This window comes from Pseudonaja textilis, chromosome 10, assembly GCF_049901715.1.
Source record: "Pseudonaja textilis isolate UNSWEBS1 chromosome 10, rPseTex1.2, whole genome shotgun sequence".
Taxonomy (NCBI): Eukaryota; Metazoa; Chordata; class Lepidosauria; order Squamata; family Elapidae; genus Pseudonaja; species Pseudonaja textilis.
The window spans coordinates 17,151,422-17,175,031 of NC_141999.1; the positions used below are offsets into that span (position 1 = coordinate 17,151,422).

The 23,610-nt window shown below is 44.3% G+C and overlaps 1 protein-coding gene across 1 annotated transcript in view; it reads right to left on the bottom strand.

Annotated features, from left to right (window-relative positions):
• Positions 1–23,610, bottom strand: part of NFKBID (NFKB inhibitor delta) — a 42,138-nt gene that overhangs the window by 13,716 nt on the left and 4,812 nt on the right. The window contains exons 2-4 of the mRNA XM_087939907.1: positions 6,889–6,980; positions 5,872–5,905; positions 2,610–2,908 (exon numbers count right to left, since the gene is read on the bottom strand). Of these exons, the coding sequence (XP_087796033.1) occupies positions 2,610–2,908; positions 5,872–5,905; positions 6,889–6,980 (425 nt within the window). The remainder of the gene's footprint in view (positions 1–2,609; positions 2,909–5,871; positions 5,906–6,888; positions 6,981–23,610) is intronic.

A 23,610-nucleotide genomic window follows, 5' to 3' on the forward strand; every position in this document is an offset into this window, starting at 1 on the left:
AGGTGTTGGAGTGAAGCTGATCTAAAGGTAGGTGTTTCTCTACCTTCTCTATCTCTGTCCATGATCCTTGCTAACCTTTCATGCCTAAGGAAGGATTAGAACTCACCAATGAAGATGAATAGACATGTCCCTGGATAATGTTGCGGTATCCAATCTGAGTCAGTCATCGAGACCCAGAGGTTTTGTCTTGAGCTTTTGGAATCACCCTGGAGCCCATCTTCAGGGAACTTCTCCCCAATATGAGTCTGAAAGCTCAGAAGACAAAACCTCTGATCCCGGTGAGCGACCCAGATTAGATATTGCAAGAATAGAACTCACAGTCCCCTGTCTTCTAGGGCAGCATCTTAACTTGTCATGTCCCCGTTGGAGTCTGACTCCGAGGGAGAGTTGGAACAGCTGACAGAGAGTGGGAGGATGGCTCTGGTGGTTGTGGAGGAAACTGGGGAAGGGCACAGGACAGGTGGGCATTTAGAGGAAGACCTAGGCCCATCCCCTCTTCATCCTAGGGCATGCAGGGAGAAACGGGAGTGGCATGGTCTATGGGGGAGGAAGGGGCCCTGATCACCTTCATGGCCTGTAGCTGGGAGCACTGGTTAAAAGGACAAACTTCACATGGCAAAGTTGCTGGAAGCAAAGTGTGCATTCTTGTCACAGTTTATCTGTGTTTTGGCTTCCTCCCAGTTGTGGTTGCTACGTTATCTGGTAGAAGTCTGCAATTAATCATCCTTGCCTGCCGTAGTTATTCCTTCAGTGTGGTGAAGGTTTTTTATTTTGAATTAACTTTACTTTGGGTGTGGATTGCATTTACTCCCTCCATAAACTGTTTTCTTTAAGAGTTTGATATCTTGCCGAGGATAATTGGACATTGGGGTCAAGTTGGAGGCATTAAAGGGACTTTCTTCTATTTTTGTGACTTGATTATTTTTGTGTCATGCCCTGGGTCATCACATAACCACTACACCAAGCTGTCTCTTCAGATGTGTTGCTCTCCTATCTCTACTTCTACTTCCCTGCTAACTGATCCATCTTCACAAAATGATGCCCCAAAGTTTCCTCAATACAAGCCCACACAAAATAGCTAGATGTTGCTACATTAATCCCAAAGGTGCTTTTTCAAGAGGTAGCTGGACTTTCTGGTTTTTCTTTGGAGGCGTTTCGCTTCTCATCCAAGAAGCTTCTTCAGCAGTAGCGTCCTTCAGAAGATTGTTCACCTTGGCCTTGTAGTCATCAGTGTACATGACCTGGATGACTGAGAACCTCCATAGACATTTGCTGCATTCATGCAAATAATAATGATGACCCAATACTCTGGCTCATTGTAAGAAACAGTTGTGCTCATGGTTGTAGGAGCGCTTCAGTAATGAGAACCAGGCACCTTCTTCTATGGAAGCACACATTGTTTATTGTGGTGCTGAAAGCAGCTGAGGCTAAAGTGGGTGAAGATGCAACTCTTCTGTGTATTAGAATACACTTCTGGTTGGATACAGTAAAGTAACTGCTTAGATGTCATTGGGCTATGTCTCTAGCTTAAGCAGCATCTTCTTTGTCAGTGAGATCAGGCATGGGATGGATTCTATGGAACGATAAAGTGCAGCCACCAAAGCAGTGGGATATATTGAGAGAACAAAAAAGGCATTCCATGAAGTTGCTTTCCATAGAGTTACCATTGGGACGAGACAACTTTCTGCAGCCAACACACCCTGGCTGTCTTGCCCTGGCTGATTCCCCCTGGTCAGTTCACCGCGGTCAACTCGCTATGGCATAATTCAACACGGGATAGCTCAAGAGAAGAACAAGCGAATCGCAGTGGGTTTTGTCTTGTTTTAGGTTTGAACCTTGAACCTAAAGCAAGACAAGGCCCTCTGCAATTCGTTAGACCCTCTCTTGAGTTATCCTGCATTGAATTGTCCACAGCCAGATGACCATAGCAAATTGTCCTGTTGTGAGTTGGCCGGGGCAAGTCAGCGTCAGTGAGTTGTCATAACCCCAGCTACAGTCATGGGTCTTGTCTAAAACCGGCCTTAGGTACCAGATCCTACACCTGTTGCTAGTATCTTCTGGAACTGCTGTCTTCATGGAATGCCTTTTTGTTCTCCCAATGTATCTTCTGGTCTTATCATCCTTCCTTTGCCTTTTAAATATTTCAGGACTGATTCCGTAGGGTTTATTTTATTTTTTTTCTTAAGTTTCCAGGTGGGTATTCAGGAAAGGGAATGGATACTTGGCTTGGTTTTTACTTGTCCAAACCAGCACCATATTTTCTCCTCCGTTCTACAATAGTTCAGCTCATCTGGATAGCACCTGGATAGGGAAAGCGAGCCCAGACTTATCTACTTTGCAAATACATCTGGGCGTCATTTTTTTTTTAAAAAAAGAGAGATACATAACATACTGCTTTCTCATCGTCCTTTCCAAAGATGTGAATTGCACTTTGGAAAGGCTCCTGGCACATGTTGAAAAGATCACATCTGCACATAATTCTCAGGATTCTCTTTTGAGAAGCAAATGGCTTTTTGCAGCCAGCTTGAGACATAAATATGGATCCACTGCTAAATACTCCCCACCTCCAGGAGCTCATTCTATCCCACTTCCATCTCTCCTCATCTCACCTCATAATTTACCGCTGATGTTATCTTGGAAGCGTACACTTCCCCGGGGCCTCCGGGACCTGCTGCCCCATAAATATTGGTTTCCAAGGGAGGGCAGGGGCTCATCACATCATACTGGCTCCCTTGAGGCTGGAGATGGAAATCGTTGCCAGGGTCCACACTCGGGTAGTGGAAATCTGGAGAGTAAGCTCCTTGGCTGGAGGCATCTGGTTGCCAGGCAGGAAAGGCAGCAACTGGATACTGGGGAACTGTAGACTGTCCTAGAGTCGAAACGCCTTTTTCTGTTGTTCCATGGGGCTCTAAGAAAAGAGAATTGGGGAAGTCAGTGTATAAATTTGATTTCTTTGGAGAAGCACTCAGATCACTGTACTCAGGCCCACATTTAAGACCTTAGTTATCTGCTGCAACTGTCTAACTGTCTATATAACCATCTTAGTCAATGATTCTGAGTGGATTACAATTCCATATATATATATTTGTATATATATATATTCTCTCTATATATATTGAATTGTAAGCTGCTCAGGATCATTGTCTAAGACGGGCAGCTGTAGAATTTGAATACATACCTACATACATAAATAAAGTCTTGAGTCTACCTTGCAGGACTGTTGGAAGGTAAAAATGCAGCGGAGGAAAACCTCATTGGGTCAATTTGCACCCTTGGAGGAAATGTTATTAAATACATAATAGTTAATCGATAATCCTAAGTAAAGACCCAATGGAACTTTGAGCAATAAATCTGCAATAAATCTACCTTGCCCCGTGAATAAGTAATACAGGACAATCTCTGTATTTTAAATAGTTTTATTGGGATTTTAAACAAGAAATATAGAAACTAATAGAAACCAATGCTTAGAAGGAAGAAAAGTAGGAAGGAAAAACAAAGCCAGAAGTGCAGGGAGAAAAAAAAAATTCTGATTTTCTTTTACAGCAGTTATAAGTGGAAATTAACTTCTTACTTGATGGTTACAGCATGGCTCTCCCTTTTTCTATAGTCATATTTTTAAATCATCAAAACCATATATCAAAAGTTCATTCCCCCCCCACACGCCCCGTTTCATGCACACATGGTCTGTAAGGATTTTCCAGTCAGCATTAAACTTAATGTTTTTACTCTGATCAAAGGTGTCAATTTGGCCAATGACCTTAGTGTGTTTGATAGACAGTGCAGGAAGCACAAACATGAGGCTGAGGTAGCTTTCTCCAATAAAGGATAATTAGTTTAGCATTCACAACTGTGGTAACCACCAGAGACAGTCTTGTTATTGTCTTCCAACTGAAAAATCCCCCTCAGCAAATCATCCATCTCCACTTTTGAAGTCAGACGTGGCAACATCTGCCTGGGGCCCTTAACAGTCTAACCAGATCTTAAGTGGGCAGAACTTGTGGTTCAATTGAACATCTTCCATTCTGAGGGGTCCTTTCCTGCAGACGTTTCATTATCCAAACCAGTGGCGGATTAAGGCTCACTGGTGCCCTGAGCACTGACAAATCTTGGTGCTCTCCTCCTTTGTGCATACGGTACATAGAGTACAAAGGAAGCCAAGCTTACTCTACCTGACTCTGTGGTTTCTTCCCCAAACCCCCAAAACTTTAACCTTAGACTGTCTACTATTGACCTCACCCCTTTCCTAAGAGGCCTGTAGGGGGCGTGCATAAGCGCACCAACGTGCCTACCGTCCCTGTCCTATTGTCAGTGACAGTATCCTTCCCCTGCCACACCCACCAAGCCACACCCACAGAACTGGTAGTAAAAAAAATTGAATCCCACCACTGACCAGAAGTCCAGTTCCCCCACCATAGCCTCTCCTCCTAGGGCAGCCTCCTTTTCCCTCTACCTGTCCTAACCAAAAGCCCTATGAATTGTGGAGCTGACGGGTGACAGGGAGCCACAGCAGAGGGATGAAAGAGCCACAGGCAGCTCCAGAGCCTCAGGTTGCTGACCTCTGCACTATACCAATTTGACAGAGGTGGGATTCCATTTTTTTTACTACCAGTTCTGTGGATGTGGCTTGGTGGGCGTGGCATGGCTTGGTGGGTGTGGCAGGGGAAGGATACTGCAAAATCCCCATTCCCTCCCCACCCCACTAACCTCCGTTCTCCTGTGCAGGGCAACCAAAGAAGACCCAGCCAATAAGCTGGGACTCGGGAGGCAGAGAAGAGATGGGGGTGGGGCCAGTCAGATGTGGGATTTGCCGGTTCTCTGAACTACTCAAAATTACCGCTACCGGTTCTCCAAAATGGGCCAGAACCTGCTGAATACCACCTCTGCAATTTGAATTCCCCAGGCAGCCTGAGGATTACTGAAAATTCTGTTACTTGATGGTCACCCAGGCTGGGAAGTGTCCAGGTTTAGCAAGACATGCTGAAACAATGTCCTAACCTTATTGTCCTAAAGCAGAGAAGAAATCAAGAATGACTCTGTGTCCTCCAAGAATGTATTTCCTTAGCAGCGAAAGATCTAGGTTAGTCCTTGACTCAAATCACAATGGAGCCCAAAATTTCTGTGACTAAGCGAGGCTGTTGATAAGTGAGTTTTGCCCCAATTTTATAGCCTTTTTGCCACAATTGTTAAGCAAGTCACTTCAGCCGTTAAGTGAATCCTGCAGTCATGATGTGAATCTGGCTTCCCTCATTGACTTTGCTTATAGAAAGCTGGCTGGGAAAGTCCAAAAAAGCGATTATATGACCTTGGGATAGCGCATCTGTCCTAAAATACTTGCTAGTTGACAAGGGGGATTTTGACCAGGGGGATGCTGCGACGGTCATAAGTGTGAAACCCAGCCCTAGGTCACTTTTTTTCAGTGCCGTCGTAAGTTGGAACAGTTACTGAATGAATGGTTGTAAGCTGGGAACCACCTGTAGTGGCAGTGCCATTTTGAGAACCAAGCAATGATTCTGCAACTGTAAGATCCAGGAAATGGATTAGAGAGATTAATAGCTCGAGATTGAGAGATAAAGAGATAGATAATGAGTTAAATCTGAAACTGCTTGGAAGTTTATTAAGTGACCTAAGCCCCAAATAAATTATTCTTGCTGCAATTTAAGTGGAAAACCTTAAGTACTTCAAAGACTTTGCATAATCTGTTAACCTCCAGATGCACTGGAAAAAATCTCTGCTCTGTTGGAATTGCTGGAGTTGTTAAGATGCCAGCTGGAGGGTACCATGTTTAGAGAAGCTGATGGAAAGCTAAATTCACAAGAGCATTTGTGACAGAGATAAAGCAATTACATTCCCAGATGTCTTGAGTCCACTCACCTGGCCAGCTGGCTTCTAAACCTCCTGGCGGGATCTGAAATGGGAATAGAAAGAGAGAGAAAGTAATGAATCTGAGAAAGGCAATAAGACCAGGCGGGATCAACCCTCTCTGTTCAAATGCATTTGAGGAAGGCCCAAATAGTTCAGTGATTCCACAAAGAACCTAGAAAGAAACTGAGTTGTGTTGGTAAAGTATCTCAGTCATCCAGGAAAAGCAGTGGTGGGATTCAAATTTTTTTTACTACCGTTTCTGTGCGTGTTGCTTGGTGGGCATGGCGTGGCTTGGTGGGCATGGCAGGGGAAGATCCCATTCCCTCCCCACCCCACTAACCTGCTTTTCAGCTCCGTTCTCCTGTGCAGGGCAACAAAAGAAGACCCAGCCGATCAGCTGGGACTTGGGAGGTGGAGAATAGATGGGGGCCATGCCAGTCAGAGGTGGTATTGGCCGGTTCTCTGAACTACTCAAAATTTCCATTACCAGTTCTCCAGAACTGGTCAGAACCTGCTGAATACCACCTCTGAGGCAAAGGTGTCCAATGGGACAACTCACTACGGCCAACTTGCCATACCAACTTGCACAACCAATTCACTACAACCAACTCACCATGGCTAACTTGTCACAGGACAACCTCGCTGCCGAACCATTCAACAATTCAGTTTAATTATTTTAAATAGCTTTAAAAATCTTTTCATTTTTGCCCTTCGCATTTCAGTTTGTCCTTCCTTTGGCATCCTCTCTTATAACGGTTCTATTCCGCTATTTCTTCGATATTGGTGTAACTCTTGTCCTGCAGCAAATTGGCCATGGCGAACTGTCCCATGGTGAATTGGTCATAGAGAGTTGGCCATGTTGAGTTGGCCGTGGCGAGTTGGCAGGCAAAGGTGCCTGAAGGTTGAATCATGGCAACTGGACAAAATTGGTCCAGTTGCCATGATTCAACCTTCAAACTGAGTTGTGGTTTGGAGAAGATTGTGCATGTAGTGAGGGTGTCCAGGTGTCTTCAGCTGGTGACTCACCAGGGGTGCCGTGCTGTGGCTGAGAGCAGCTTGTTGTTGTCTTCGTTGCTCCAGTAACTTCCGCACAGTCTGAGGTGGTGGCCCTTTGCAGCCTGTAAGCAGACCAAGAGAATTGGGGTATTAGAACTGGGGTATGTATGGGGATTACCCATAATCTTCCCTTGAGGTATATAGTCTTCTGGGCAACTGCCCAGTATCAGACTTTAAGCTATACAATTTGGGATGAACACCCTTTGAATAGGGTGGGAGGAGAAATGGATTTCCAGAGATAAAATGGCAGACTATAGGAACCATTAAACACTGCTCAGGTGACCCTGAGGACACAGATACACCTCCAAGTGCTTCAATGACCCTCTAAAAGGATGGAAATAACCAGTTGTCTTCCAGGAATATAAATCCTTCCACTCCCCACTATCCTGTCAAAGCAGGCCCTCTTCTCGGCTCCTGTAGCCCAACAAGAGCAACGAAGATGATTAGGGGACTGGAGGCTAAAACATAAGATGTACATTTGCAGGAACTGGGCATGGCTAGTTAAGAGAAGGACCAGGGGAGACAGGATAGCAGTTTTCCAATATTTGAGGGGCTGCCACGGGGGTCGGGGTGGGGGGTGTTCAACCTATTCTTCAAGGAAGGAAGGACAAGAAGCAGTAGATGGAAATTAATCAAGGAGAGAAGCAACCTGGAAATAAGGAGAAATTTTCTGACAGTGAGAACAATCAACCAATGGGACAGTCTGCCTTTAGAAGTTGTGGGAGTTTCATCACTGGAAACCTTCAAGAAGAGACTGGGCTGTCACCTGTCATCTGCTTGGGGGGGTTGGACTAGATGACCTCAGTAGGGATCTGAGCACTTTTTTCCTGAAGTTAGTAGCACAATACAGAGTTTGTTAGGGGAGGATAGTTATGTAGTAAACCAAGAGGTGCCCCGTAAAAGTCTTTTAAACCAGCAAGTTTATATTTTAGGTGGAAACTGATTGGCAACCAATTCCATGCCTTGCGTGACCGGTGCCTTACCATCAAAAGAACTGCAGCCTTTGCCCAATTATTTTGCCTAATCTTTTTCCCAAATAACTCACATCTGTTTATTTCATGGCTTCAGTTTCCATCACTGTGGATTCTTGAGCCTAGGAGGATGATGTCTGCTACTTGTTCAATTTTTTGGTTGCATTGGGTTGGTATTGTCTGTCGACATAATCTTAGATTTATTTTTATTTTTTAATATTGAGTTTAATATTAATCCTTCCACCTTCAATAAGATTCTCTCTCTCTTTCTCTCTGGGTGTGTCTAATTTTAATTTAATTTATTCAATTTTTATCCTGTCCTTATTATTCTATAAGTAACTCAAGACAGGAAATATACCTAATACCTCCTTTTCTTTCTCACAATCTCCTCCATGAAATTGGGCTCAGAGAGAGTGATTGGCCCAAAGGCATCCAGGCATCTTTCATGCCTGAGGTGGGGCTAGAATTCACAATCTCCTGGCAATTGGCCCAAAATCACCCAGCCATCTTTCATGCCTAAAGCAAGACTAGAATTCACAGGTCTCCTGGTGACTGGTCCAAAGTCACCCAACTGGCCTTTATAACTAAAGTGGGACTAGAATTCACATCTCCTGGATTCCAGGCCAGCACCTTAACCATTACTTTCATTGAAAATTTTAACAACAATAGCAAGAACTAACGTAAACTAAAATAGAATGAAAAAGAATAAAAGGTGAAATAAAAGAAAAAAATCTAAAGGTGCAGAAAGAAAATAGGTAGAAGTTGAGAAAAAGTAAAGAGATATATAGAAGACGCTTGCAATCTTCTTCACAGCAGTTATAGGTATATGTTTTAACCTCTCTCTAAAGTTACATCATAGCCCTCTTCTTTCTATAATCTATAAATCTCATCTACAATGTATCCTGTCTAATCATCAAAATCATAAATTACAAGCTCACATTTTTCTTTCTTGCACAAAAAGCCCATAAGGGGTTTCCAAATCACAGATAAATGTTATCTTTTTTCTAATCAAACCAGTCAATTTAGCCATTTCAACAAGTTCTGTCATCTTCGCCAACTATGTCCTCTGTTGTCGCGATTGCCAAAATCTTTCCATCTTTGTGCGTACCATAATCTTGCTTGCAGGTATCGTATCTAAAAACAGTGCTCCGCATCTCTTTTCTAGCTTTTTCAATCCCCGGAGGAAAAGTTATGGTTTCAATTGAATGTTAAGCTTTAAAATCCTCTGAATCACTGTATGTGTTTAAGCTTTCAGCAAAAGATGCTTTAAGACTTCCGTTCCTCCAGCCCTTGAAAAGTGGTATCATCAGCATGTTTGAGGTTGCTGACGGTTGCTCCTAGCAATTTTAATTCCATTCCAATCACTTCTATTCCAACCCTTTCTCATGATATATTCTGCGGATTAGTCAAAACAAGCAGCGTGACCGTGTACAATGTTAGGTAATACTTAATTCCCAATTTAGAACCATTTAATTGCTCCACATTCTGTTCTAACTGTTTCATCATACCAATTCTTCAATAGGCAGATTAGATAGCCTGGCACTCCCATGTTTTTGAGGGCTATTCAGCATTCATTCTGGTGTACACAATCAAAAGCCTTAATATATTCAATGAAGCATGAAAAGAAATTTTGATTATTATTTTTTTGTCTCTTCCAGTAGCCATCAAATGAGAGCAACGAGATTTCAATTGTCCCAACCTCTTTGTGATCCACATGTATAGCTGGTACTTCTCCTTCCAAATATAAGGAACTTAGAATAACTTTAGCGTCAACTTTGAATGTACACTAACCAGCATACATTAAAATGAAATTTCGTTGCATGCAGCTCTCAAAGGGTTACCCCCTCCAATATAGCAATAGCATTTAGACTTATATACCACTTCACAGTGTTTACAGCCCTCTCTAAGCAGTTTACAGAGTCAGCCTCTTTCCCCCAATAATCTGGGCCCTCATTTTCCCCACCTCGGAAGGATGGAAGGCTGAGTCAATCCAGAGCCTGATGAGATTTGAACTGACAAATTGCAGGTAGCCGGCAGTCAGTAGAAGTAGCCTGCAGTACTGCACTCTAACCACTGTGCCATTGAGGCTCATATACACTACATACACGACAAATAAATAAATAAATACAAAATGATGCATATACCCACATATATGACACAGAGAAAGAACACAGCCTAGTTTGGATGTGGATGTATACATGAATATGGTGAGAAAAACAACTCTTATGAGTTTACCATTTGGGTAGCGTAATAAGGGAACAAAGCTGTTACAGAATCTGGTAGTCCTGCTAGAAATCTTATCTGAATGCTTCATATGCTGCCCATTTCTTACACCCCACTTAATATTGCCACGCACACAATGTTTCTCCAAAAAGAGGGAATGCGACAGGGCAATGCTAGTGGATCTGGGACTCAACTCCATTTGAGGTTAATGACATTAATGGAATTAACATGGATACATTTGTTTGCCCAGGCAGAACCTGAGATATTAGAAGTTTAATTCCTTCTTGGCTTGTCTGAACTGCTAATTGCATTTCAGGAAAGTTGATTCTGGTGCTCTTGGGGCTTCTTTGCTGTGCAAACAGCATTTTTCTATGTCTTACTTTGCAAATAGCACTTTCTAGTGGGAGCTTTGTTTGAATCCATGTAGAGAGAAGACACAGCAAGAAAAGAGGTAAAAGTTACTTGGTTTCTTCATTCCCTTCCGTCAGTGGTAGCATCACGACTGGCCTTTCTTCTTCTTCTTCTTCTTCTTCTTCTTCTTCTTCTTCTTCTTCTTCTTCTTCTTCTTCTTCTTCTTCTTCTTCTTCTTCTTCTTCTTCTTCTTCTTCTTCTTCTTCTTCTTCTTCTTCTTCTTCTTCTTCTTCTTCTTCTTCTTCTTCTTCTTCTTCTCCTCCTCCTCCTCCTCCTCCTCCTCCTCCTCCTCCCCTCCCCCCTCCTCCTCCTTCCACTGTATCCATCATCAAATGTTAGTGATCATGTTGGTGATCCTATTTTGATCAACAGCCGCACGAAAAAGTGCTGCTGAGTTTTGTCCAAACCAGCCCCTTCGATTTTGAAGCGCCGATGTTCTTCTTCTGCCTGGATCTCATTTGCCTTCAATCTTTCCTTGGAGGGTTAAGTGAAGTACACTGTATTTTCCTGGTTGCTGCACCACATGTCCAAATATTCTAACTTTTGCTTTTTCATGCTTTTGAGGATTTCCTTGGGCTTTCCTAGGTGGCTTATCACCTCCTCATTTCTGATTTTCTCAACCCAACTTATAGGTAACAGCCGCTGTAAATCCACATTTCAAAAGCTTCTAGTCTCTTCAAGTGGCTTTGTGTCAGAGACCAGCTCTCCATTCCGTAGAGCAGGATGGAAAAGATGTAGCCTCTGGGTTTTTGCCTACAAAATAACAGAGTTTGAAGGGACCTTGGAGGTCTTCTAGTCCAACCCTCTGCTCAAGCAGGAAACCCTATACCAATTTAGACAAATGGCCATCCAATCTCACCTCAAAAACTTCCAGTGTTGGAGCATTTACAACTTCTGGAGGCAAGTTGTTCCACTGATTAATTGTTCTGGCAGGAAATGTCTCCTTAGTTCTAAGTTGCTTCTCTCCTTGATTAGTTTTCATCCATTGCTGCTTCTTCTGACTTCCGGTGCTTTGGAAAAGAGGTTGGCCCTCCTGCCACCTTCTTCTTTATGGCAGCCCCTTAGACATTGGAAGACTGCTATCATGTCACCTCCTAGTTCTTCTTTTCATTAAACTAGACATACCCAGTTTCTGAAACCCTTCTTTGTTTGTTTTAGCATCCAGCCCTCTAATCATCTTTGTTGCTCTTCTCTGCATTCTTTCTAGAGTCTCAACTTCTTTTTGATATTGTGGTGACCAAAACTAGATGCAGTATTCCAAGTGTGGCCAAGTATGGTCAAGCTAAGCAATCTGTTTTTTTCTCTTTTATGTTGAGGGCTATCCAGGGGTGGGTTTCGACCAGTTTGCACCTATTCGCTAGAACCGGCTGTTAACATTCTAAGCAGTTTGGAGAACCGATTGTTAGAAGAAATTACTGGCCTAATCCTGTAAGGAAGGCAGGAAGGAAACATTCTGGTGTTGCTTACGGAAACTGACCCTCTCCGTTAACCCTTATTACATTCTTGGCAGGACTAGACTTCCTGTCTCTGGAACTTCTCTGGAGTTTTTTTCCCCCTCTTTTGATGGTACTTTGCTTGTGTGGAGTGACCATTCAAAGTTACAATGGCACTGAAAAAAGTGACTTATGAGCATTTTTCACACTTACGACTGTTGCAGCATTGCCACGGTCATGAGAGGCCAGGCGAGGAGATGTGTGCCTCGATGTGAGTGATATTGAGTTGTCCACACCCAGCAAATAACATGACCACCAAGCCATGTTCACCCAGTCACATGACCACCAAGCCACGCCCTCTACCTAAGCCATGCCCACAGAACCGGTTGTTAAGAATTTTGAATTCCACCCCTGGGGCTATCCAAGTAGTCATAGAAGCAGAGAAAACAACAGAAAAAGACCTAGTGCACAATCGAATCTGCCCTTTCAGTGTTTGTTTCTTTTCTGCTGTCGGTTCTCTTTTTCATTCATGCATTTATTACTTTGATTTTTTATTTTTTTATTCTTGTTGGATGAAAGGTCGATCCTTGACCTACGACCGCAATCAAGACCACAAAATTTCCATTGCTAAGCTTGACAGTTGCAATGTATGGCTGTGAAAGTTGGACCATAAGAAATGGCTGAATGCCAAAGAATGGAGGCCTTTGAACTCTGGTGCTGGAGAAGACTCCAGCGAGTCCCTTGGACTGCAAGGCCATCCAACTGGTCAGTTCTCAAGGAGATCAATCCTGGCTGCTCTTTAGAAGGCCAGATCCTGAAGATGAAACTCAAAGACTTTGGCCACCTCATGAGAAGGAAGGACTCCCTGGAGAAGAGCCCAATGCTGGGAAAGACTGAGGGACAATAGAAGAAGAAGGGGACAACAGAGAATGAGGTGGCTGGATGGAGTCACTGAAGCATTTTATGACCTTTCTTGCCATCGTTGTTAAGCGAACCATTGCAGTTGTTAAGTTAGTGAAACGGTTGTTAAGTGAATCTGGCTTCCACCTGGACTTTTACTTGTCAGAAGGTCGCAAAGGGTGATCACATGACTTTGGGACACTTCAACCATCATAAATATGCAACCAGTTGCCAAGCATCTGAATTTCGATCATGTGATTGCGAGGATGCTGTGAAAAATAGGGATAAGTCCCTTGTTTCAGTGCCGTTGTAACTGTGGACGGTCACTCAATGAATGGCTGCAAGTCAAGGACTCCCTCTATTTGGTCTTTGCATGCCAACCTTGGAATTACACTCAAAATAGTGGACAAGAACAAGGCAAAGAAAGAAAGGAAAAGGCAGTGGGATTTTATGCACAACTAATTTAAAAGTATATTAAATTAATCAGATCTGGTAATGATGATATTAAATTTATCTTTATGCATTTAACCATTCATTCCACATTAAATCCTTATTTCTCCATTATTAATCTTTATGATTTTTATCATTGCCCTCTGGTGCCCCATGATAAATTGCATTTTGGCAGCTGGGGCCATCTCCCAGGTTTTCAGAAGATGCAGGACCTCAAAAGGTGAACTTCAGATTGAGAGAAAAGATTTTTTTCCAAACACTGCTGGCTGGGGAATTCTTTGAGTTGAAGTCCAACACATCTTAAAGCTGCCACATTTGACAAACACTGATTTAGGGTGACAGTCAGGAGAAGGAGGACGTCAAAATGAGCAAGACTGACTCACCATATTTTGAAAGGAGTGAATGATGGGTTGTAGTGTAAGGTGCGAAAACCATGTCTCAGAGGCCATAATGGCCCACCTGCATTTGCGCTGTCCTAAGTCCTAGAGGAGACCAACCCTGACTGCTCTTTAGAAGGCCAGATCCTGAAGAGGAAACTCAAAGACTTTGGCCACCTCATGAGAAGGAAGGAAGGACTCCCTGGAGAACAGCCTAATGCTGGGGAAGATTGAGGGCAAAAGAAGAAGGAGGGGATGGCCAAGGTAGCTGGATGAAGTCACTGAAGCAGTCACTGTGAGCTTAAATGGACTCCGGAGGCTGGTAGAGGACAGGAAGACTTGGAGGAACGTTGTCCATGGGGTCGTGATGAGTCGGATACAACTTCACAACTAACAACCACAAAAAGCAAGTCTCAAAGCTTCCTCCCAAAATGTAGACAGGCGCAAACCTTACTGTCCTTTTGTTTGCATTTCTAGAGTTTTGAGGTCAGATTCTTAAAAGATCAAGAGGGTTTTTTTTTTGCTCTTGCCTTCTTGCCATGGCATCACAGCATAATTTGAAACAGCTCCAGCCCTCCCGTAAACCCTGAGGTCCTAATACCCACTTTGGGGAGTGTTGTGGTTATTGGATGTGCAAAGCCTGGCCTTTGAGCTGATAGGAGTTGTACACTTCTTTCATTATTTCAAGAGGAAATCCTTCTACTTCCAGTTGCTTCACTTCATCGTTTAGTTGATTTGGGGTTCATATTTATATAGAGTTTATGGTAGTTTATGGCATCTTTAAAACGTGACCTTTAATGACAATTCTTTATTTTTTTTTTAGAATAGAATAGAATAGAATCCTTTATTGGCCAATCCATTATTTTATGCTATTCTACGCTATTCTACACTATATACACTATTCTACTCCTATTCTATTCTATTCTATTCTATGCTATGCTATGCTATGCTATGCTATGCTATGCTATGCTATGCTATTCTAATTTCTGTTCTGTTCTGTTCTATTCTATTCTAATTTCTATTCTATTCTAATTTCTATTCTATTCTATTCTAATTTCTATTCTATTCTATTCTATTCTATTCTATTCTATTCTATTCTATTCTATTCTATTCTATTCTATTCTATTCTATCCTATTTTAATTTCTGCAGGAACAATCTGAGCATCTCAGCCCCAAACAATCCGTTCCACCTTGAAACTCTTGATCGATGCCTCTTTGCGGGCCTTGCAAACACACACACACACACACGTGCGCGCACACACACACACACACACACACACTGATAGAAACAGCTGGTTTCCGTTTCTCAGACCGGCACCTGACTCTGCAGCTGGAGGCTTCCCCTTCTTCAAAAGCCCCCCGGGTGTGCCCCCTCCCAACACGGTCTCCTCAGCTCCCTCTGAAGAGCCACGGACCCCACCAGGCAAAATGGCCAGGCTAAGAATGGCTAGAGCGGCATCACCCCGGATCAAGTCTTAACAGGCACGAAAAGCCCCGAAACCAACGTTTTAACCTCACTCCCCTCCGCCCCCATTTTCCCCTGCCCTTGTCAGAGTTCAGTTCTGTTGGCGAAGAAGGAAAAAATAAATAAATCACCTTCTGCCCATGAATCATGATTCCCCTCTCGCTGGCCTTTAGTCTCACCCCCTGTAATGTTCCATCTCGGCGTGCGCGCACACACACACACACACAGAGACACACACATGGTGTTTTCCAAAGCAGGTGATGACTCCCCCGGATTTTATTTTTCCTAAAAGCAGACCAGCGCACGCTAATAGGGAAAGGAGAGCAGATCAAGAATAGCAAAACCAGTTCACAGGTCGGTGGCGTGGTTGCCAGCCAGGCTGACTTGGCTAAATAATAACCCATGCCACTGCTTCCGTGATGGAAGACATGACAGCCTCTGGAGGAAGTGAGCTGGAAGAGACGTTCAAGACGTGTCGTCAGGCTTATCTCTCCACTAAAACAAACATTTCCGAAGCCACAAGTTCAGGTTATTTCCGATTGCTCTACGTTATGTAAGTCATTTCAAGAACGAAGCTGAGTGTCGAGCAGCAGGAGGAAATAGTAGCACCTACTCAGCCAGGTCCTCCTGCTAGCAAGGGGACTGATGTAATGGGCAGAAGGAATAACCTTGAGGAACAGGAAGAAGTATCTCAGAACCAAGACAAGGATCAGATTGGAGAAACGGAAAATTGGGGTCCAGGGCAGAAATGTAGTTTAAGGGGCTGCCCCAAAGAAGAGGGGGTGTCAAGCTATTCTCCAAAGCACTTGAAGGCAAGGCAAGAAGCAATGGGTGGAAACTAATCAAGGAGAGAAGCAGCCTAGAACTAAGGAGCATTTCTTGATAGGTAGAACAATTAACTAGTGGAACAACTTGCCTCCAGAAGTTGTGGATGCTCCAAGACTGGAAGTTTTTAAGAAGAGACAGGACAACCATTTGTCTGAAACGGTATAGGGTTTCCTGTTTGAGAAGTGGGCTGGACTAGATGGCCCCCCCAAGGTCCCTTCCAACTCAGCTACCCCGTTAAGAAAATATGACTGTCCTTAGATCTCATGAAGCTAAAGGGAGAGAAGGGGCAACATACTTAGACTTACAATATAGACTGACCTTAAAATAAAAGCAGTAGCTTACATGTCTTTGCTTTCCAGGTTAGATCCACCTGACACTTAAATCCGTCCCATGACAACCTGTGGCTCTCAACAGTGCTTGCATCTTTGGGCTGAAATGCAAAGCCAGGCCTAATGGCAGCTGGGATCTTTCCCCCCTGAACTGCTCAGAAGCCAGGGAAGTAGAAATTGGGTGGGATAACAGGGAAAGAGAGGAGAAAGGACAGCCAGGGAAGACAGAGCTATAAATGTTATAAATCAGGGGTCTTCAAACTTGACAGCTTTAAGACTTGTGGACTTCAACTCCCAGATTTCCTTCTTCAGTCATGTTAGCTCAGGAATTCTGGGAGTTGAAGTCCACAAATCTTAAACTTGCCAACTTTGAAGACCCTTGTTATAGATGAATAGACAGACAAGCAGAAAAGGATGAAGTGGCACGAGAAAGAGGCAGTCCTATTACATTCCCCATTGCTTTGACAGAAACAGGAGGAGAAAGAGGAGAAGAAGGAAAGAGAAGAGCTGCTAAGGGAAGTGAAACAAGAACTTGGTCCCGGGAAAGTGGACAATATGAGAAAGACACTCGAAGTAGCCTTGCCTTGATTCTCTTTGGCGTAAGACGAGGTGAAAGAAACACTGAGCAACTTTCAAGGTTTTCCTATTATTTCCCAGAACAATACAGGAACATTTCTGGAGCCCTTGTGGTGTCTGTTTCCTGACCAGGTTTACAAAAATATCCTTAGAATAACGCCCCACCATCTTGGCACTTTCCTGGGGCACCAAGGTTTTCCCTGTCAGAATGGGCAACAATTTTCAGGCAAACGTTTGCTTGAAATCTTGGAGAGCCACTGCTGGTGGTTGCCAGCCGGCAAGCCATGGTCATAGTTAGGCTTGTTTATAAGGTGGTATACACCGTATGATCTTGGGGGAGGAAGCAGCTTGCGGTAAAATCCCACCCACCCCCTGACCATTATTAGAGTGAAAGCAAGCCTCCATGAACAGGCATCTATTCATCACTTAGACATCAGCGCCTTAAGACATGTGCCTCTCGACACAGCTGTAACTTTCACATCCTTGAAAGGGCGCCCCTTTTCACTAAACCTGTCTCCAAATTTCACACAGATAGAGAAGACACAGTATAGATCCCTCCCCAGCCCACCCCTTACCTGCCAACACAAAAAAATGTTAAAAGGTTTCATTAGGCATTTCGTTGTTTTTTAAACTCCTACTTCCCTTAAAACGCTAAGAAGCTGGCATACAACCTGAAATTAAGAGTTGGAAGGGACCTTGTAGGTCATCTAGTCCAACCCCCCTGCCCAAGAAGGAGACCCTACACTATTTGTGACAGAGGGCAGTTCAGTCTCTTCTTGAAAGCTTCCAGGGATGAAGCTCCCAGAACTTCAGAAGGTAACTTGGTTGATTGTTCTCACTGTCGGAAAATTTCTCCTTATTTCCAGGTTGAATCTCTCCTTGTTCAGTTTCCACCCATTATTCCTTGTCTGGCCTTTGGGTGCTTTGGAAAATAGCTTGACCCCTTCCTCCTCTCTGTGGCAGCCCCTCAAATACTGGAAGACTGCTATCCTGTCTCCCCTGGTCCTTCTTTTCACTAGACTAGCCAATTCCAGTCCCTGCAACTGTTCATTGTATGTTTTAGCCTCCAGTCCCTTCATCATCCTGGTTGCTCTTGTTGAGCTACAGGAGCAGAGAAGGGGGCTTGCTGGGTACAAACTCTGGAGTTTGGCTCATATGAGGTTAAGATGGTTTACAAATTGCTTGCTTTGAGTAAGGTTGCCAAGGCAGTCCTTTTCTGCTGTGTGTTTAAGGTCTACAATGTCATTTTGCTGGGCTGTTGAGGATTTTCATGTAATTTGAAAAGTTGGAAGGGACCTTATAGGCCGTCTAGTCCAACCCCTCACCCAAGCAGGAGACCCTACACCTTCCAGTGATGAAGCTCCCACAACTTCCAAAGGCAACTTCTGTTCCATGGGTTGATTGTTCTCACTGTCAGAAAGTTTCTCCTTATTTCCAGGTTGAATCTCTCCATGTTCAGTTTCCATCCATTATTCCTTGTCTGGCTTTCAGGTGCTTTGGAAAACAGGTTGACCCCCTTCCTCTTTGTGGCAGCCCCTCAAATATTGGAAACAACAATACCTAGAAGACAACCGTATAGGTAGTCCTTGACTTACAACAGTTCTTTTAGTGAGACGGCACTCTTCTGACCTTTTCCAATAAAACAAACATGAACCAAAGGGAACAGAAACCTTTTAATGATTCTTATGAATCTCCGATTAAAAGGCTGCTGCAAACGAATTAACTTTGATAAGCACGAGCCTCATCAAAACTGTGTGAGGCTGCCAAGAATAACAGATAAGGTTATCTAGAAATATTTTACAACACAAGAGTCTTCAAATACCAACTAAGATACTGCAATGTCCATGAGGCTCAAGTTTCAAAACATCTTTGCTTCCTGCAAAGAACGTCCGATTCACAGCTGGCTTTTATCCTCTTGAGGGAGGGGCCACTACCTTGCAGCCTTACTCTTGAGTCGCCCATGCTGTTGCAGCTGCTCTTTCCTGTGAGCAATCCTGTGCGCACACACACTTGGCACATGCCCCTCGGGACCCCCCTTATTGCTGCTGCCAGCCCCCACAATCTCTGAAGGCAGCAGTCCACTCCCCGATGGTCCTGGGCCCTCATCTGAGTCCTCGCTTTCCTCAGCCGTCAGCACCTACTGCCGGCTATCCACAACAGACACTGAAAAAAAGTGACTTATGGTTGTTTGTCGCACTCACAACCAGAGCCTCTCATGGCCACGTGATCAAAATTTGGACACTTGGCAACTGACTCATACTTATGACGGTTGCAGGATCACGTGGTTCCCCTTTTGCGATCTTCAGCCAAGGGAACTTGGAAGCCCGGTTCATTGAACAACCATGTTACTAGCTGAACAACTGCAGCAATTCGCTTGATAACTGTGGCAAAAAAAAGGTCGTAAAATGGGACAAATTCACTGAACCATCTCACTAAGCAGCATACATGTTGGGCTCAATTGCAGTGGTATGTCGGGGATTACTTGCCATTATACCCAAAGGCATAATATAGAAAGAAATGTTAAAAACCACTTCAAACTGCAATCGGAGGAATACCCTTTTGCTGGCTTTCTCAATCTTGGCAACTTTGAAGAGGTGTGGACTTTAACTCCCAGAATTCCCCAGCCAGTTTGGCTTGTGGGAGTTGAAGTCCACACCTCTCTTCGAGCTGTCAAGGTTGGGAAACACTGCCCTTTTGGATTTTCCCTTGCCTGTGTAAAATAAACTGTTGAGCAAGTGTTGGAAGTTAGCACCCACCCCTCTCCTAGAAAAATGAAATATTTTAGGATATACTAAAAAGGCAGAAAATCTCCCCTAAAAGAGAAGTAGAAACTCAGAGAGGCAGAAACTCAGCCGCCCTCCCACCTTTGTTAATGGGCCATTAAGGCCTGCGTCAGTCTATTCTACATAACAAAGATCTACCTCCTTCAGGCAGAGCCATTCAATTGCCCTTCATTGCACCACCCACCAAGTTTCAACCAAACTTAGCACACAGACAACCTACAAAGCTAGCTATGACCTCTGACAACAACCAATCAGAATACTCTTCCTGTGCCTCAGGAAGTTCAAGGCCCAGAAAGGGCACAAAACCCAGGGACTTTCAGCATCTCTTCCCTTTTTCTTCCCAGGAGGAACCCGTCCTGTTCAGGAATAAACCATTTTTCCAAGTGGCTTCCATGTTTCCAGTGTCTTTTTCCCCATTTGGAACTGAATCAGAGGTGGTATTCAGCAGGTTCTGACCAGTTCTGGAGAACCAGTAGCAGAAATGTTGAGTAGTTCGGAGAACCGGCAAATCCCACCTCTGACTGGCCCCGCCCCCATCTATTCTCCGCCTCCCGAGTTCCAGCTGATTGGCTGGGTCTTCTTTGGTTGCCCTGCACAGGAGAACGGAGCTGCAAAGCAGGTTAGTGGGGTGGGGAAGGAATGGGGATTTTGCAGTAACCTTCCCCTGCCACACCCACCAAACCACGCCCACCAAGCCAGGCCACTCCACCAAGCCAGGCCCACAGAACCGGTAGTAAAATCCCATTAACTGAACTGAACCCAGAAGGCTATTTCTTCCAACACAAGGAGCAAATGTTATCCTCTTCTCCTGACGAGCCGAAAAATCATCCTTGCAAGAAGGAAGGATTCGAGTTCAGCATTAAAGGCCTTCCAACCTGCAGATCAACACGTTGATCCCCCCTCCCCATTTCTTTAAACCCTCCCCCCTCCTTATTTTTTGTAAGGCCCCATCCTTCCTCCACCCTAGGCTGCCTCTTACCTCTTTCTGGAGATCGCTGCATGCCAGGGAGCCGGGGAAGGATAAATAAATAACCAAATGGCAAGAAATCACAGTGACATCTGAGCTAGAGTTACATTCCCAGTAATAACTTGCTGTAAATCACGCTGGGTGTGGAGGGCCCATCATTCTTCTCCCCGAATGTCTTCCGCTGGAGTCATGAAGTGAAATGGATTGGAAAGGTGTGGACAGACGCACAGGAATATTTCATACAGGTGAGGAGGAACACATGGAAGGCCAAGGTAGCCTTCTGCAGACCCAGCCATAGGGATCCAGGACCTCAGTTGGAGAGGTAGATTTATAGGTAGCCCCTGAATCACAACGGCTCATTTAGTGACTGTTCAAAGTTACAACGGCTCTGCAAACCTGACCTATGACCATTTTTCACACTGATGACCATTGCTGCATCCCCATGATCATTTGATCAAAAATTGAGATGCTTAGCATCTTATGACAATTGCAGCGTCCAGGGGTCATGGGATCGATCCCCTTTTGCGATCTTCTGACAAGCAAAGTCAATGGAGGGAACCAGATTCACTTAACAACCGGGCCATCAAATGGGGCAAAACCCACTCAACAAATGTTCCACGTAGCCGTTCTTTCAATGCATCCTTCAAACCGTGCCCAGGTTCCAATGTGGACAGATGGTCTGGCTCTGCTCAACAGCTAAATGTTTTTACGGATTAACAGAGTTGGAAGGGGTCTGGTAGGTCATCTAGTCCAACTCCCCACCCAAGCAGGAGACCCTACACCAGGCTTGTCCAACCTTTCACCTTCCCTGGGCCACATTAGAAGATGAAAATTTGATTTGGGCCGCACATAAAATAAAATAACAGTAACGATACCTGATCATCCAAAAAAACCATAGAAAACATAGTTAACATATTAAATTTATTTGGAAATGAAGTTAGTGAGATGTTTGACATTGTTTCTCAGCCACCAATGCATCCATATTTGCTTCGATGGAACTTGTTGCAATTCTCAGTGAGTGCTCAAGGTGCTCATCAGATATTTTGGCTCTGACGGCGCCTGCCTTTTCTGTTGCTGCTTGGCGTGGCGCTCGCCTCGCCCCACCTCGCGCCTGCCTCTCCTCCTCCTCCTCCTCGCTGGCTCGTCCTCTTGCACGAAGGTTGGGGTGGGCACTGGGCCGCATTACGAGCTGACCTGGGCCGCATGCGGCCCATGGGCCGCGGGTTGGACAAGCCTGCCCTACACCATTTCTGACAAATGGCAGCCCAATCTCTTCTTGAAAGTCTCAACTGATGGTGCTCCCACAACTTCCAAGGACAAGTTGTTCCATGGGTGGATTGTTCTCACTGTCAGAAAGTTTCTTCTTATTTCCAGATTAAATCTCTCCTTGTTCAGTTTCCATCCATTGCTTCTTGTCTGGCCTTCAGGTGCCTTGGAAAATAGCTTGACCCCCCTTCCTCCTCTCTGTGGCAGCCCCTCAAATATTGGAAGACTGCTATCCTGTCTCCCCTGGTCCTTCTCTTCGCTAGACTAGCCAGGCCCAGTTCCTGTAACCCTTGTTTATGTGTTTTAGTCTCCAGTCCCCTAATCATCCTGGTTGCTCTTCTCTGCACTTTTTCTAGAGTCTCAACATTGTTATAGTGTGGTGACCAAAACTGGATGCAGTATGTTCCTCGGGGACTTTAGGAATCTGGTTTGTTGGAATTCTGAATTGGGCAAGGGAGGGGTAGAGGAGCCCCCTGGCCCTGTTAGCTGAGAATGATGGGAACGATAGTCCGGTTTTACCCGAAAGACACCTGGAGGGAGATGGCCGCATCCGAAAGACGTTTGTTTGGTTCTGTTTTCAGCAGGGGGTTAAAATATATCAGTCTGAAAAGAGCTCAGCTGCAGATGCCAGGGGGACTTTTTAGCACTTTAAATGTCACGATGGTAAGTAAAAATAAAGCCACCCTGTGGCTCCTAAAAGACCAGATCGTTTTAAAGACTGCTTAAAACAGGGTTTCTCAACCGCGCCAGCTGGAAGATGTATGGACTTCAACTCCCAGAATTCTCCAGCCAGCGTATGCTTGGAGTTGAAGTCCACACCATTTTTGAGCTGCCAAGGTGGAGAACATTGCCTTAAGGCTTATTTCCAACGTCCTTTAAAATACTGTTGTTGTTTTGGGTTTTTTTGGCTCAATAAAGAAAGGGTTACAAAATCACAAATCACTCTTGGGACACTCATTTAACTGATAAACTTTCCTGCCTGGCATGAAAAGCAGCCATCTCTATGATCATGTCAAGCGCTCCATCACACATTCCTCTAAGGCAGGGCTCTTCAAACTTGACAGCTTTAAGACTTGTGGACTTCAACTCCCAGAATTCCTCCTCCAGTCATGTTAGCTCAGGAATTCTGGGAGTTGAGGTCCACAAGTCTTAAAACTGCCAAGTTTGAAGACCCTTGCTTTAAGGCAGGGGTCTCCAATCTTGGCAACTTTAAGACTTGTGAACTTCAGCTCCCAGAATTCCTCAGCCAGCAAAACTGACTGTGGAATTCTGGGAGTTGAAGTCCACAAATCTTAAAGTTGCCAAGGTTGGAGACCCCTGCTCTAAGGCACTGTACAAGGTCAATTATAAATAAATATATATTATTTTTTAAAAAATGGGTTATAATTTTACAGAGGGTGCTTTGTTGCCCATGGAAAGACAGAATAGAAATGTTTTAGCTAAACAACAGGGATGGCTCAATAGAAGACCCTCCTCGTTCAATGACAGAGTAGCTGTGAGCTCTAAGTAGCTCTTGACTTGTACCCTTTCTTCAAAAGAATGTTCCATTTCTACATAGAATAGAACAGAATAACAGAGTTGGAAGGGACCTTGGAGGTCTTCTAGTCCAACCCCCTGCTTAGGCAGGATACCCTACACTACCACTGCAGACAAATGGTTGTCCAATCTCTTCTTTAAAAACTTCCAGTGTTGGAGCATTCACAAATTTTGGAG